General features: G+C 48.4%; 1 protein-coding gene across 1 annotated transcript in view; it reads left to right on the forward strand.

Moving 5' to 3' along the window:
- The window catches only part of LOC141730023 (serine/threonine-protein kinase pim-1-like), a 354,289-nt gene that overhangs the window by 81,175 nt on the left and 258,499 nt on the right, over nucleotides 1-14,615 (forward strand). Inside the window, exons 2-6 of the mRNA XM_074546662.1 lie at nucleotides 1,727-1,833; nucleotides 1,957-2,007; nucleotides 2,205-2,571; nucleotides 3,214-3,390; nucleotides 3,639-3,788. Coding sequence (XP_074402763.1) covers nucleotides 1,727-1,833; nucleotides 1,957-2,007; nucleotides 2,205-2,571; nucleotides 3,214-3,390; nucleotides 3,639-3,745 — 809 coding nt within the window. The 3' untranslated portion in view covers nucleotides 3,746-3,788. The remainder of the gene's footprint in view (nucleotides 1-1,726; nucleotides 1,834-1,956; nucleotides 2,008-2,204; nucleotides 2,572-3,213; nucleotides 3,391-3,638; nucleotides 3,789-14,615) is intronic.

Raw genomic sequence — 14,615 nt, forward strand, 5'->3', positions numbered from 1 at the left:
GTGTCTTTCCTTTTTCTTGGAACTGTTTAAATCTGCTCTGCACTGAAAACCCAGACAAACACCGACAGCTCACACCTATGGCCCACCGAGCTCTGGGACGCTGCATTCCAGCGCCACAGGGACTTAAAAGAGACCAAGTGAGCCAACTACAACCCACAAAAAGGACTTTCTGAATTTGCCATCTCTTCAGCACTGTCAAAGGTTTGATTTAATATTATTCATTTTTCATGCTTGTGAATACTTTACTTGTTAAATAACCTGGGTTTTTTTTCACTTTTCTTAAAGGGAAGTCTTTTCCTGAACTAGTAGGGGGAGGGGCTGCTTGAACTTGCTTTCTAGACAGACCCCTTTTGGAGATTTCCTCCCCAAATTTGCCCTAAGCCAGCACAAACAGTTACAATGAAAATTTCACCAGTGGCATCATTTCCTGGTGGCAAATCTTCTGGCAGAAAATTGACCTTATTCTCCATGAGAGATTCTTGGGAAGAGCAGACAGGAGAAGATTCCTGGAAAACTGAAACAGCTTTCCAGAAGTGAAATGAAAATGAAAGAAACAATCCAAGATGCTTTCCTCTATTTATTTCTATGCTCCCCTTTTCCATGTTGCACTACTGCTCCATCCCAGTAATTCCAGATGCACTGCACCTCTAAGATTGGTGACTTAGTGACTTTTGGACACTCTAAAATACCATGAGCCACACACAGTTTTCCTTCCCCAGTTTTTACAGGAAAGCAACACTGGAGGTGTCAGTGCAGTACTCGGGTCAGGTAGGAATCCTACCCCAAGGGAAGGTGGCCCGACAGTGTCTGACCCTCAGCAAGGACAATGCACAGCAGCGAGCGAGCCGATCGCTGTGCCAGTGTGCAGGAGTCAGGGCTCTGCATGTGGGCTCAGCGCTGCAAAGTTCCCGTGTTTGGACAGAAGGAGGGGCTGTCCCCGGGGCGCGCGGGGCTCGAACGTGGGGCTCGTGGGGCCAGCGGGGAACGGACACGGGGACGAACGGCCCCGGTGCTTCAGTTGCAGCGGCGGCAGCGGCGGCAGCAGCAGCGGCGGCAGCAGCAAAAGCAGATAGACTAGAAAAATCGTTCTTTCTCTTTCTCTCGTTCTTTCTCTTTCTCTCCCTTTCCCGGTGTCGGGCACGCTTCTCTCGGGGTCCCTTGCCCGGCGTCCCTCTCCTCTCCCCGCCTCCCTCTCCCCGTGATGGGCCGGGCCATGCCCCCGACCCGCCCCCGGCCCCGGGCGGGGCTGCCCCGTGCCCGGCCCCGCCGTCCCGCCGCGGTCTCGCCTCCGCCCAGCTCGGGCTGTACTGGCGGGGGCGCTGCTGGGCGGGCATCAGTGCCTGGGGCTGGGGCGGCATCGCCGCCCTTCGGCTCCGCCTGGCCCGAGCCCGGCCCCGGCCCCCGCCCCGACGCACGGTCCAGTCCCGGCCCCGGTCCCGGCCCCGGCCCCGGCCCTGGCCCCGGCCACAGCCCCGGCCCCGGCCCCGGCCCCGGCTCCTCCCGGGGCCCGCGGAGGACACACGTGGCGCGGCCGCTCCCGCCGCCTCCGCTGCGGCTTCCCCGGCCCGAGCTCCGCCGCTCGGCAGCGCGGCCGCCGGCCCCGAGCCTCCTGTGCCGCGTTCCCGGGAGCGAACGCCTGGGCATGGCCGGCCCGGGGCGGGTGAGGGGCGCTCGGGGGCCGTTGCTGGCCCCGGGCCGAGCGCTGACAGCCGCGTCCCGCCCGCAGGTAAGGCGCAGGAGGCCCTGCAGGAGCGGTACCGGCTGGGATCGCTGCTGGGGCGCGGCGGCTTCGGCAGAGTCTTCGCGGCCACGCGGCTCTCGGACGGCGCCTCGGTGAGCGGCGGGGCCTGCGGCGGGCGCAGGAGGACAGGATGGAGGAGGAGGAGGGCAGAGGGCGGAGGATGGGGCTCGCAGTGCGGGCGGCGAGCTCACCCCGCTGCTGGCCTTGGCTTGCAGGTGGCCATCAAAAGGGTGCCACGGAACCGCGTCCGGCACTGGGGCGAGCTGGTGAGTGAGCGGGGCCAGCAGCCGGGGATGCCGGCCAGGGATGAGCCGGGGCCCGGCACGGTGGGAGCCGCCAGGACGCCCCGAGGGAGAGCGGGCGTGGGGTGAGCGGGGCGTGCAGAGCATCCCGGCCTGGCTGAGGGCTTCCCCAGGCCTGGCACGGCATCAGCCCCACTGACGGCATCGTGCTCCTCCCGCAGCCCGACGGCACCAGCGCGCCCCTGGAGATCGTGCTGCTGGCCAAGGTGTCCACTGGCTTCCCCGGTGTGGTCCAGCTGCTGGAGTGGCTCGAACTCCCCAACTGCATCGTGATGGTGCTGGAGCGGCCAGAGCGGTGTCAGGACCTGCATCGTTTCATTGGGGCACGGCGGTTCCTGCCCGAGGAGGAGGCGCGGGAGCTGTTCCGCCAGGTGCTGGAGGCCGTGCGGCACTGCACCAGCTGCGGGGTCCTGCACAGGGACATCAAACCAGGGAACATCCTGGTGTACCTGGGCACCGGGCAGGCCAAACTGATTGACTTTGTCTGTGGCACCTACCTGCAGGACACAGTCTACACTCACTTTGCAGGTGAGCCTACCCAGGGCTGTGCTCCCGCTGCTGACATCTCATGGCCCAACATCTCCCAGCCCAAGCTGGCTGTGGCACCGGGAGTTCTCCCTTTTGCTGCCAGTCAGGGCACTGAGTCCTCAGCTGAGTTGCTTTAGAGCAGGGCTGGGTGGGCAGCCATCTTCCAGCCCTGCTGGCAGCCTTTGCCAGCCACTCTGCCCAGGACTGGGGCTGGGCTGGGGCAGCCAGCTGGACCAAAACCCCCGTGGGTGGGGGTAGCAGAGAGAGAGGGCAGAACCTGTGCCCCAGCCACTTTGGTGTGCAAATGAGAGGAAGGGCTTGCACTACCCCACTCACCCTGTTTCCCTTGTCTTCATAATATTTTTGTGGCAATGCAGGCAGGGAGGATAAGGGCATGTTTTTTCCCCAGCATGGAGTGGGTTTTTCCTTTGCGTGTCATGGTCGGGCCTAGCCAGGGCTGCCCTCTTCCGGCACCAGAGGCTTCTTTTCCAACCCTGACTTTGTGCACAAGTCCCAGATGCTGGCGAGAGGGCAGTGGTCACCCTGTGTGCCCCTGATGCAGCCCCCGCGGGCCCAGGGATGCTGGGGCCAGGCTCTGGGAGCAGCAGCATCCCCCTGATAAACTCCATCTGTATTCCATAGGAACACTGTCCTACAGCCCCCTGGAATGGAACGACTTTGGCTGGTACCATGGCGAGGCAGCGACAGTCTGGTCCCTGGGCATCCTGCTGCACCAGATGGTCTGCGGGGAGCACCCTTTCAGGAGGGGCCGGAACCTCAGCTGGGGCCAGCTCCCGCTGCCACAAAGGCTCTCTCAAGGTGGATCCTCTTCTCTGGGCATGGGGGGAATCCTAGTGCTGGGAGCCAGCAGCGGGCTCGTGGGCATCCCGCTCTGGCAGCTGCTGAGGAGGTGACACATGTCCTGCTCTCCTCCAAAACAGGGAATTGGTGGGAAAGTTTAGGCCCAGCTCAGAGCGCATCCAGCATGGCCTGGGCATGGGAACAGTGGGGTAAAGCAGAAGGGAGCCTTCTCTGGCTGACCATCAGTTTCTGCTTTCTCTTCTCAGAGTGCAAAGACCTGATCTGGTGGTGTTTATCCGTGAACTCCTTGGACAGACCCACACTGGAAGACCTGTTCTGTGTTCCTTGGATGCAGGATATTCCTCTGCCATAGAGGAAGGGAGAGAGCCACAGGCACACTTTGATCCAGAGCCCTGGTAAGTTCCTGCTCCACATATGCCTTTGCAATGAGAAGCAAAGGAACCCAGCCCTTTTTGTGCTGCCAGTGTCACTGCACCAAGGTCATGGGATGGGAACACACAGCCCTTGTGCTGGAGCTGAGCTGCTCTGCCCAGCACTGGTGGCCGCCATCCCAGCTGGTTTTGCTTGTCCTGGTTCCCTGACAGCTGGGGCCCTGGGCAGAGCCCTGAGAGCCTGGTCTGCCCGCAGGGAAGGAGAAGGAGCCCTTGGAGAAGCTGTAGCGGGTGGGGATGCTGCTGCTGCTGCTGCTGCTGCTGGAGACGACGAGGGTGACATCAAGGATGACAAGCTCTTCCTCAGCCTGGCCACTGGAGGCTGAAGGTGATGCACTTTGATTCTGGCACCTTTTTCAAAGCCAAACTCCACAGGGAATTTGCGGATGAGTCCCCACCTGGGGAAATTCAGCCAGATTTGGGCATGGCCCAGCCTGGCTGGAAACCAAAGGCTCCCCCTTTGCTGGGGCAGATGCAACTCATTCTTCAGGCACTGCCCAGCTGCTTTTAGCAGGGCTGGGAGGATGGGCTGGGGTGGGTACGAAATGGGAGTGGGCTCCTGGCCCTGCCAACAGCCCCCAGCACCCACCGTGCCCCGGGCTGGGGCTGGGGCAGCCAGCCCCACACAAACAAACCCCCATGGTGGGAGCAGAGGTGGGGCTCCAGAACCTGTGCCCAGCTGCTTTGCTGTGCAGGCAAGGAAGGGCTTGGGCTGCCCTCTGCCCTTGTTTGCTATGGGATCACCGTGATTTTGGGGGGCAGTGCAGGGGGGAAGAGAGAAAGTGTGGGATTCCCTCAGCCATGGCTGGGTTTTTCCCTAGCATGTAGGGGTGGGGCCTTCCTCAAGGCCCTGACAGAGATAAGAGTTTTTACTGTTTTTCTTGTTTTCCCTTTTTGTCTCAAAACTCTTGTCAATAATGTGTTGTTTGTTATTCCAGAGGAAGCATTTGAGGTGGTCCAGTGTGGATGGGGAAGTGCTTGGGAGCAGCTGTGGCGTGGATGGGCCGTGCCCTTGGGGAAGGCTGAGGCCACGGTTTGGGAGCAGCTTTTCTTCCAGCCATGGGTGGTGTGAGGTGGGTCCCTGTGTGCTTGGCAGGGTGGGATCAGAGCTTTTAGGAGCTGGCAGCGAGCACAGGAGCATCCTGCTCTGGGCAGCTGCTGAGGGCTGGATGTGCCGTGGCTGGCTGCAGGCTGGGCACAGGTCCTGCCCTCCTGCTCTGTGCCAAAGGCAGCAGGGATGTGTGGGGGCCTGAATATATGTTGTATTGTAAGACCTGTGTGGGTCTGAGTTGCTCCAAACGAGCTGCAGCTGCAGGGTCCTTAGTTGGGCAGCAGCTGTAGCTCGTGAGGGTAACTGAAATAAATAGGGGTGGGTCAAGAGCCCAGGAGGAGCCCCTGAGAAGACAGGAAGGACTGTGCTGCAGAGAATGGAGAAGAGCCCCAGCAGAGAGGCAAAAAACAAGGCTGCAGCAAAGATTGCAACAGGGATGGGCAACTCTGGGCACAGCCAGCATGGCCTGGGCACCGCAGGCCTTGGCACAAGGGCACAGGAGCCCTCAGCTGATGGGCGGTTTCTGCTTTCTCTCCTTGCAGCCGGGCTCTGCGGGTGCTGAGGCTGCTCTGGGCTCTGCCAGGGCTCTGCTGGGCTCAGCCCTGGGCCCAGCTGGGCTGGCCCTGCCCTCACATTGCTCTGACAGCTCTGCATCAGACGAACCCATTGTGGGCACAGCGCCTGAGCTTTCTGCTTTGGCAGGTGAGTGAGACTCTGCTGCAGGCCCAGAGATTGCAGCCGGGGACACACATCCAATTGGCAAGAGCCAAAACTCTCCCCAGTCCCATCTGAACACCTGGATCTGTACAGGGTGTTTTCTTCTTGACTGGCTGGAATTGTTCAATTGCACTTTCTTCCTCCTCTAGCAGTGCCACGAGTGGGCCAAAGCTGGCGAGTGGGCCGTGTTCCTGAGGCAGTGCAGTCTGGAGCTGATGGATGGAGAATTGCCCTTCTGCACTGCCAAACCAGAGCAAAAAGCCGTAAGTGGGACTTTGTGTCTCTAAGAAATCCCTGGCAGTTTCAAAGGGAATGTGCAGCTCATTCCCAGGCTGAGAAGGAAGGTCATCTTCTAAAGGATGTGGGCTTTGACAGAGTTTCCATTCCCAGTCCTGCTTGGAGCTGGAAGGGCACTAAGCAATTTCCTCTTGCTTTGACCACAATTTCAAATATCAATGTTGGAAACAAAGCCCAAAATCTTTTAAGAGGCTTTTGAGGTCACAAAGATGGATCCATGCCATCAGCACATTTACAATGTAAAGAACTGAGTTCTCTTTTGAAAAAGATCATTTACCTCTTAATGCAACGAATGTAAATTTGCCTTTTTTTTTTTTTTTTCATTAACTGTATGTTATGTTTTTGCACTAACACTTGGATTTTATTCTTATCTTTTACAATTTACCTATTTTTTAGCTTTTTCCTTTTTTTTCCTTTCAATAGAAAACATGTCCTATCAAAGGAATGTCCTTAGCTCCTGGTTCCGGTGTGGAGCAGCTCCCTTCCTGCTGGCTGAGCTGCTCAGGCAGAGCCCGGCAGCTCCTGGCCCTGCAGGGCTGAGGCTTTTCCCCGTTGCTGGGCACAGGCTGATGGAGCAGCACTGCTGAACTCGGGCACACAGAGGGACCAGCAGCAGCTGCCTTTGGCCACCTGAGGCTCCGAGGCCCAAACTCTGAGCAGCCAGGGCTGGAAGAGACTGGCAGGATCTGATCCCTGACTCTGGGCCAGGGCTGCACAAATGACCCCACAGCAGCAGCAGCAGCAGATGGAGCTGACTTTGAGCACAGCCCCTGCCCCTCTTCCCTCCCGTGTGCAGCGGTGTCACAGCAGCCTGAGGCACCTGGGAGCCCCCAGTGCCAGCAGGGACTGGAGATGGCAGCCCTGGGCTCCTGGAGGCTGTGCAAGGAACGGAGCTGGGCACTCCCTGTCCATGGGGAGCTTCCAGATGGAAAAGGCTGCTGTGCCCAGGCAGCTCCAAGGGCACAGAAAGGAGGCTCTGGAGCACTGGATCTGTGCCAGTGCCACAGTCCTGGGCAGCAGCCAGCGAGCCCTGGGGGAACAGAGGGCACAGCACGAGGGACAGAACCAGGCAAGGGCAGAGACTGGAGAGAGCCAGGCCTGGGAGCAGGAACAGCTGCTCCATTGCACTCTTGGAGAAAGCTCTTGGCTGGTTCAAAGTGCTGAAAGGCGTGAGGGGCAGAGAGGAGGCCACAGCAAACAATGCTCCTGTTTGCACAGCCTCCCCTCTCCGTGTCCCAGAAGGAATTGCATGGACTGTGTTCTTCTCTCCAAGTCGTCTCGTTCAGCATGAGCAGCTCAGCACCAGGAGCTGAAGGAGCTGAAGCCTCAGGCCACAGGAGCTGGGCAAGAGGGAACTTTTGGAGCAAAGTAATGCTGCTAAAATAGCCCCAGCTGAATGCAGTGGATAGAATCATGGAATCACAGAACTTTATTTTAATTTTAATGCAAAAATTCCACCCCAAAATTTCAGAATTTTTTCCACAAATTTCTCCAAAACTGCCATTTTTTCCTTGATTTTCGCCTCCGGAGCTGCGGGCCGCCCTGGAGGAGGCGCTGCTGCTCTGCCCGGCCGAGGCCAAGCCCCCCGAGCTGGGCCTGGTGCTGCGGCTGCCGCTGCTCCCGACAAAGAAACTGAAACTCCTGCAGGGCAAACGGATCCTCAGCGACAACCTGGAGTGGGTGAGGAAAATCTCATTGATTTGGGAATTTTCATGGGATTTTTGGGGATTTTTATGAGGTTTTTTTAGGATTTTTATGGGAACTTTTGGGGAATTTTTATGGGAATTTTTTGGGATTTTTATGAGGTATTTTTGAGATTTTTTTGGGGGGATTTGAATGAGATTTTTTGAGGGGGCTTTGGGGATTTTTAGGGATTTTTTGGTGATTTTTTTGGGGATTTTTTGATATTTTTTGTTGATTTATGGGGTATTTTTGGGGATTTTAATGGGGTTTTTGTGTGGGAATTTTGGGGGATTTTTTGGGATATTTTTGAGATTTTTTGGAGATTTTTAATGGGATTTTTTGAGGGGGCTTTGGTGATTTTTTAGGGATTTTTTGGGGAATTTTTGAGGTATTTTTGAGATTTTTTGGAGATTTTTAATGGGATTTTTTTGAGAGGGTTTTGGGGATTTTTAGGGATTTTTTGGGGGATTTTTTGGTGATATTTTGGGGAATTTTTTGTTATTTTTTGTTGATTTTATGAGGTTTTCTGGGATTTTTGGGGGATTTTTATGAGGTATTTTTGAGATTTTTTGGAGATTTTTAATGGGATTTTTTGAGGGGGCTTTGGTGATTTTTTAGGGATTTTTTGGGGAATTTTTGAGGTATTTTTGAGATTTTTTGGAGATTTTTAATGGGATTTTTTTGAGGGGGTTTTGGGGATTTTTAGGGATTTTTTGGGGGATTTTTTGGTGATATTTTGGGGAATTTTTTGTTATTTTTTGTTGATTTTATGAGGTTTTCTGGGATTTTTTGGGGATTTTTATGAGGTATTTTTGAGATTTTTGGGGGGATTTTTAATGGGATTTTTGAGGGGGCTTTGGGGATTTTTAGGGATTTTTTGGTGATTTTTTGATTTTTTTTTTTTTGATTTATGGGGTTTTTTTTGGGATTTTTATTACGTATTTTTGAGATGGTTTGGGGATTTTTAATGGGATTTTTTGAGGGGGCTTTGGGGATTTTCTAAGGGTTTTTGGGTGATTTTCTAGGGATTTTTTTGTATTTGTTGGGGGAGTTTTTTATATTTGTTGTCGATTTTTGGGGGAGTTTTTTTGGGTTTTTGTAGGAATTTTGGGGGATTTTTTGGGATTTTTATGAGGGTTTTTTGGGATTTTTAATGGAATTTTGAATGGGATTTTTGGGTTGTTTGAAATGGGATTTGTTGGATTTTAGGAAGCTTTTTAATAGCATTTTTTAGGGATTTTTGGGGGATTTTTCAGTGAATGTTTTGGGGGGTATTTTGGGGAATTTTTCGGATAATTATTTAAAATTTTTGGGTGAATTTTGGGGATTTTTGGGGTGAATTTTTTATGATTTTTTGGTGAATTTTGGAGATTTTTGGGGTGAAATATTTGGGATTTTTGGGTGAATTTGGGGGATTTTTGGGGTGAAATTTTTTGGAATTTTTGGGTCAATTTTCGGGCACATTTTGGGGATTTTTTGGGGGATTTTTCTGGTGAAATTTTTGGGATTTTTTTGGTGAATTTTGGGCTGAAATATTTGGGATTTTTTGGTGAATTTTCGTGATTTTGGGGTGAAATTTTTGGGATTTTTTGGGTGAATTTTGGGAGATTTTCTGCATGGATTTTGGGGGCATTTTTTGGCAATTTTGGGGGATTTTTGGGGGGAATTTTTCGGGTGAAATATTTGGGATTTTTTGGTGAATTTTGGTGATTTTTGGGCTGAAATTTTGGAATTTTTGGGTGAATTTTGGGGCACATTTTGTGGATTTTTGGGGGATTTTTCGGGTGAAATTTTTTGGATTTTTTGGTGAATTTTGGCTGTTTTTGGGGTGAAATATTTGGGATTTTTGGGTGAATTTTGGGCTGAAATATTTGGGATTTTTGGGGGATTTTGGGGGTGGAATTTTTGGGTCAATTTTCGGGCACATTTTGGGGATTTTTTGGGGGATTTTCCTGGTGAAATTTTTGGGATTTTTTGGTGAATTTTGGGCTGAAATATTTGGGATTTTTGGGTGAATTTTCGGGCACATTTTAGTGATTTTTGGGGGATTTTTTGGGTGAAATTTTTTGGATTTTTGGGTGAATTTTGGCCATTTTTGGGGTGAAATATTTAGTATTTTTCTGTGAATTTTGGCCATTTTTGGGCTGAAATATTTGGGATTTTTTGGGTGAATTTTGGCGATTTTTGGGCTGATATTTTGGAATTTTTGGGTGAATTTTTGGGCACATTTTGGTGATTTTTGGGGGATTTTTTGAGTGAAATTTTTTGGATTTTTGGGTGAATTTTGGCGATTTTTGGGCTGAAATATTTGGGATTTTTGGGTGAATTTGGGGGATTTTTGGTGAATTTTGGGGCACATTTTGTGGATTTTTGGGGGATTTTTCGGGTGAATTTTTTGGGGTTTTTTAGTGAATTTTGGCGATTTTTGGGGTGAAATTTTTGGGAATTTTATTGGGGATTTTTCAGGTGAAATTTTTGGGATTTTTTGGGTGAATTTTGGGAGGATTTTACTGGGTGGATTTTGGGGGCACATTTTAGGTATATTTTGTTGCTTATTGGGGGATTTTTTGGCAATTTTGGGGGATTTTTTGGGGAGAATTGTGGGGATTTTATGGGGCATTTTTGGGGTGAAATTTTTGGGATTTTTGGGTGAATTTTTGGGATTTTTGGGGTGAAATTTTTGGGATTTTTGGGGTGAAATATTTGGGATTTTTTGGTGAATTTTGGCGATTTTTGGAGTGAAATTTTTGGAATTTTTGGGTGAATTTTGGGGCACATTTTGGGGTTTTTTGGGGGGGGATTTTTGAGGGAATTTTTGGGGGTTTTTTTTTGGTGAATGTTTTGGAGGGTATTTTGGGGAATTTTTTGGATAATTATTTAAAATTTTGGGGTGAATTTTGGGGATTTTTGGGGTGAAATTTTTGTGATTTTTGGGTGAATTTTCGTGATTTTTGGGATTTTTTGGTGAATTTTGGTGATTTCTGGAGTGAAACTTTTGGGATTTTTGGGTGAATTTTGGCCATTTTTGGGGTGAAATATTTGGCATTATTGGGTGAATTTGGGGGATTTTTGGGGGATTTTTGGGCTGAAATTTTGGAATTTTTGGGTGAATTTTGGGGCACATTTTGTGGATTTTTGGGGGATTTTTTGGGTGAAATTTTTTGGACTTTTGGGTGAATTTTGGCAATTTTTGGGGTGAAATATTCGGGATTTTTGGGTGAATTGAGGTGATTTTTGGGGTGAAATTTTCTGGATTTTGGGGGGATTTTTTGGGTGAAATTTTTGGGATTTTGGGGTGAAATATTTGGGATTTTTGGGTGAATTTTGGGGCACATTTTGGGGTTTTTTTGGGAGGGATTTTTGAGAGAATTTTTGGGGTTTTTTTTGGGAATTTTTGGGGGTTTTTTTTGGTGAATGTTTTGGGGGGTATTTTGGGGAATTTTTTGGATAATTATTTAAAATTTTGGGGTGAATTTTGGGGATTTTTGGGGTGAAATATTTGGCATTATTGGGTGAATTTGGGGGATTTTTGGGGTGAATTTTGGGAGACTTTCTGGGTGGATTTTGGTCTCATATTTTAGGTATATTTTGTTGCTTTGGGGGGATTTTTTGGCAATTTTGGGGGATTTTTTGGGGAGAATTGTGGGGATTTTATGGGGCATTTTTGGGGTGAAATTTTTGGGATTTTTGGGGTGAAATTTTTGGGATTTTTGGGGTGAAATTTTTGGGATTTTTGGGGTGAAATTTTTGGGATTTTTGGGGTGAAATTTTTGGGATTTTTGGGGTGAAATTTTTGGGATTTTTGGGGTGAAATTTTTGGGATTTTTGGGGTGAAATTTTTGGGATTTTTGGGGTGAAATTTTTGGGATTTTTGGGGTGAAATTTTTGGGATTTTTGGGGTGAAATTTTTGGGATTTTTGGGGTGAAATTTTTGGGATTTTTGGGGTGAAATTTTTGGGATTTTTGGGGTGAAATTTTTGGGATTTTTGGGGTGAAATTTTTGGGATTTTTGGGGTGAAATTTTTGGGATTTTTGGGGTGAAATTTTTGGGATTTTTGGGGTGAAATTTTTGGGATTTTTGGGGTGAAATTTTTGGGATTTTTGGGGTGAAATATTTGGGATTTTTTGGTGAATTTTGGCGATTTTTGGGCTGAAATTTTGGAATTTTTGAGCCAATTTTCAGGCACATTTTAGTGATTTTTGGGGGATTTTTTGGGTGAATTTTTTTTTATTTTTGGGTGAATTTTGGCGATTTTTGGGGTGAAATATTTGGGATTTTGGGTTAATTTGGGGGATTTTTGGGGTGAAACTTTTGGGATTTTTTTGTGAATTTGGGGGATTTTTGGTTAATTTTGGGGCACATTTTGGGGATTTTTGGGGGATTTTTCAGGTGAAATTTATGGGGTTTTTTAGTGAATTTTGGCAATTTTTGGGGTGAAATATTTGGGATTTTTTGGGTGAATTTTGGGAGATTTTCTGGGTGGATTTTGGGGGCATTTTTTTGGCAATTTCGGGGGATTTTTTGGGGGAATTTTTTTGAGTGAAATATTTGGGTTTTAACCCAAAAAATTGGGTTTTAACCCAATTTTTGAGGTCCAGGACCTTTTTTGGGGATTTTTAACCCAATTTTTGGGGTCTGGGATCATTTTTGGGGTTTTTGGACCAAATTTTTTGGGGTTTTTTAACCCAATTTTAGGGATCGAGGTGTTTTGCGGAGAAAAGAAGAAACCTCACAACTTGTAAAAGTTGTAAAGCCCGGTATGCTTTATTACGACGCGCGCCGGACGCAAGACTCCCCAAAAGGGCATGCGTGCCCCTGGAGACTCCGAGTCCCCTTTTTATCCCCCCTTCCAAATGCATATGCATACAGTTTCAAATTAAGTTCATACATATTCATTCCACATGACATTTAGCACTAATTCTTCTTTATCGAAGGAATTCCTAAGTCGGGGGCAGATTGACCTCGTGGTTTTTCTGTTTTTCTTTCTCTGTCTCCTTGCTGTCTCTGGAATGCGGCCTCTCCTTCAGCTTTAGCTCCACAGACCCTTCACCTCTCCCAGACACTTTACCTAGTTCAGGATGGATATTCTGTCTCATTCCCCCCTTTCCTAGGAAATAAGTAAATTCTTTTACTTAAGGAAAATTTCCACTACAATAAGTGTCTTTTAGCGCTTTACCATGTACATTTGACAAAGAGGTGAGTACAGCTATTCGTTGTAGCATCCTACAGTTCCAAATTAACAATATAATAGACAATCCTAAGCTTATCCCAACTAATATTAGTAAAACTAGAATAGGGTGGCACAACTTATCAAAGGTTCCATTTGCAGTTGGTGACCACCCAAAGATCACATCTCACCAGTGATTATCCGTATTTTATTCTTTGTAGAACTCTGGTTATTTCTTTTGTACCATGTTGGACAGTAATTAAGGTTTTCTTTCCACTTTCTCGGATTTCTTTCAAGACTTCTAATAGGTCTTGGTGCTTAATTAATTGTTTTACCAATGTAAGGTTCACCCCGATAGGGGTAGGTGGCAGTCTGTGATACATTGTGTAATTGGCTGTAATCAGCTGGTGGGATGTTACTGGTACCAAATACGAAAAATCACACCCAATAATCTTAACAAAATTACAAATACAAATACAGAGATTAGAATGGTTTCTACTAGACAGAATAACATCATTGCTATTAATTTGTACAGCAGCACAAGCAGTTCTCAAACATACGCCCTTTTCCAGTATATATGAGCACAGTTTTCTGGTCAGTGACTGGATGAATTTCAAAGTGACAAATACTCTGTTCAGTGTCCAAACACATCCTGGGCATTAACAGTATTGCTTTCACAAATGAATCTCATTTGTTCTCTAGTAATGCAGGATTCTAAGTCTACTGTCTGCCACTTTTCATTCATCTTTTCGTGCCCACGCTCTATGTTCTGAAGGATAGAGTGTTGTTTCTTCATGGTTTAATCTTAGGGCAATGATGGGATGGATAACATAAACAGTGGCATTACGTATGGTAAGCACAAAGGCAGTGGCCACATTAGAAACAGGATCATAGGTGAAATTCACCATAGTCCACCAGCATTGAAACTTCCTTTCAAAATCAATTGCATTATCTCACTCAATTTTCTGAATTTCAGCTGGAAAATTACCTTCACTCCTTTCCTATATGATCAGAGCTGCTGTTGCTTGTATCCATAACTGTGCTTGTATACAATTGAAAGCTAAAGACACATTATCTTGAACTATACTAAGTGCTTCTACTATCAATTTGTGGTCTTGGTCCCCGGCCTCTTCATGCTTCTTTACTTTGGCAGTACTTTTGAAATCTGTCACTGGCTAGTTCCTAATGCCAATAGAGATTACTATAAAGGCTGCTTCAATTTTGTTAGGCTACCTGCTGCAGCAGCCAGTTTATTCACCAGTATTTCTGAATCAATTCCATTTAAAACTCCTGATCTTGTCCCTAATATGCCAGTTAGATGTTTGTTATGGGGAACAGGAACTGCTTTCTGTCCATGATCATCCTTCCCTGCCAGAGGGATGTGCTGGGCTCACACTGCAAATTCAGACACACTTCACAAGTGTATCTGACAGAGGTTTAGGTCATACTTGAGACAGATGTTTGTTCTGAAATGTAGAGACCTCAGGGAATCTAACCTCTCCCTCTCCCTCCCAATCCAAAGCACCTGATTTCTCAGATGTGTGGCAAGCAGGAATGTCTCTCCTGGTCTACAAAACCTCACCCACCTTGCCCCTAGCTAAAATCAAGCTGTGGACTGTGTTCAGGGCAGAAGATAATGGAGGGGAAATCTTGAGAGAAGAGCCTAAATTCATTGCAGTGCCTCAGAAGAAACTGGGATCAGGTTTCTGCTACTTGAAACACTCAGCACAAAAGTGATCCTCAAAATCCTACAGCCTGCTGCTGAGCTCTGAGGGGGTCTCTCTCTCTACCTCTTTTAAGCAGAATCCAACTGCCTCAGACGGACAATCACTGATCCAAATCTCAGTAGGAAAGGGATAGCTATAAATAAGGAAA

Source organism: Zonotrichia albicollis, chromosome 9 (assembly GCF_047830755.1).
Source record: "Zonotrichia albicollis isolate bZonAlb1 chromosome 9, bZonAlb1.hap1, whole genome shotgun sequence".
Classification (NCBI taxonomy): Eukaryota; Metazoa; Chordata; class Aves; order Passeriformes; family Passerellidae; genus Zonotrichia; species Zonotrichia albicollis.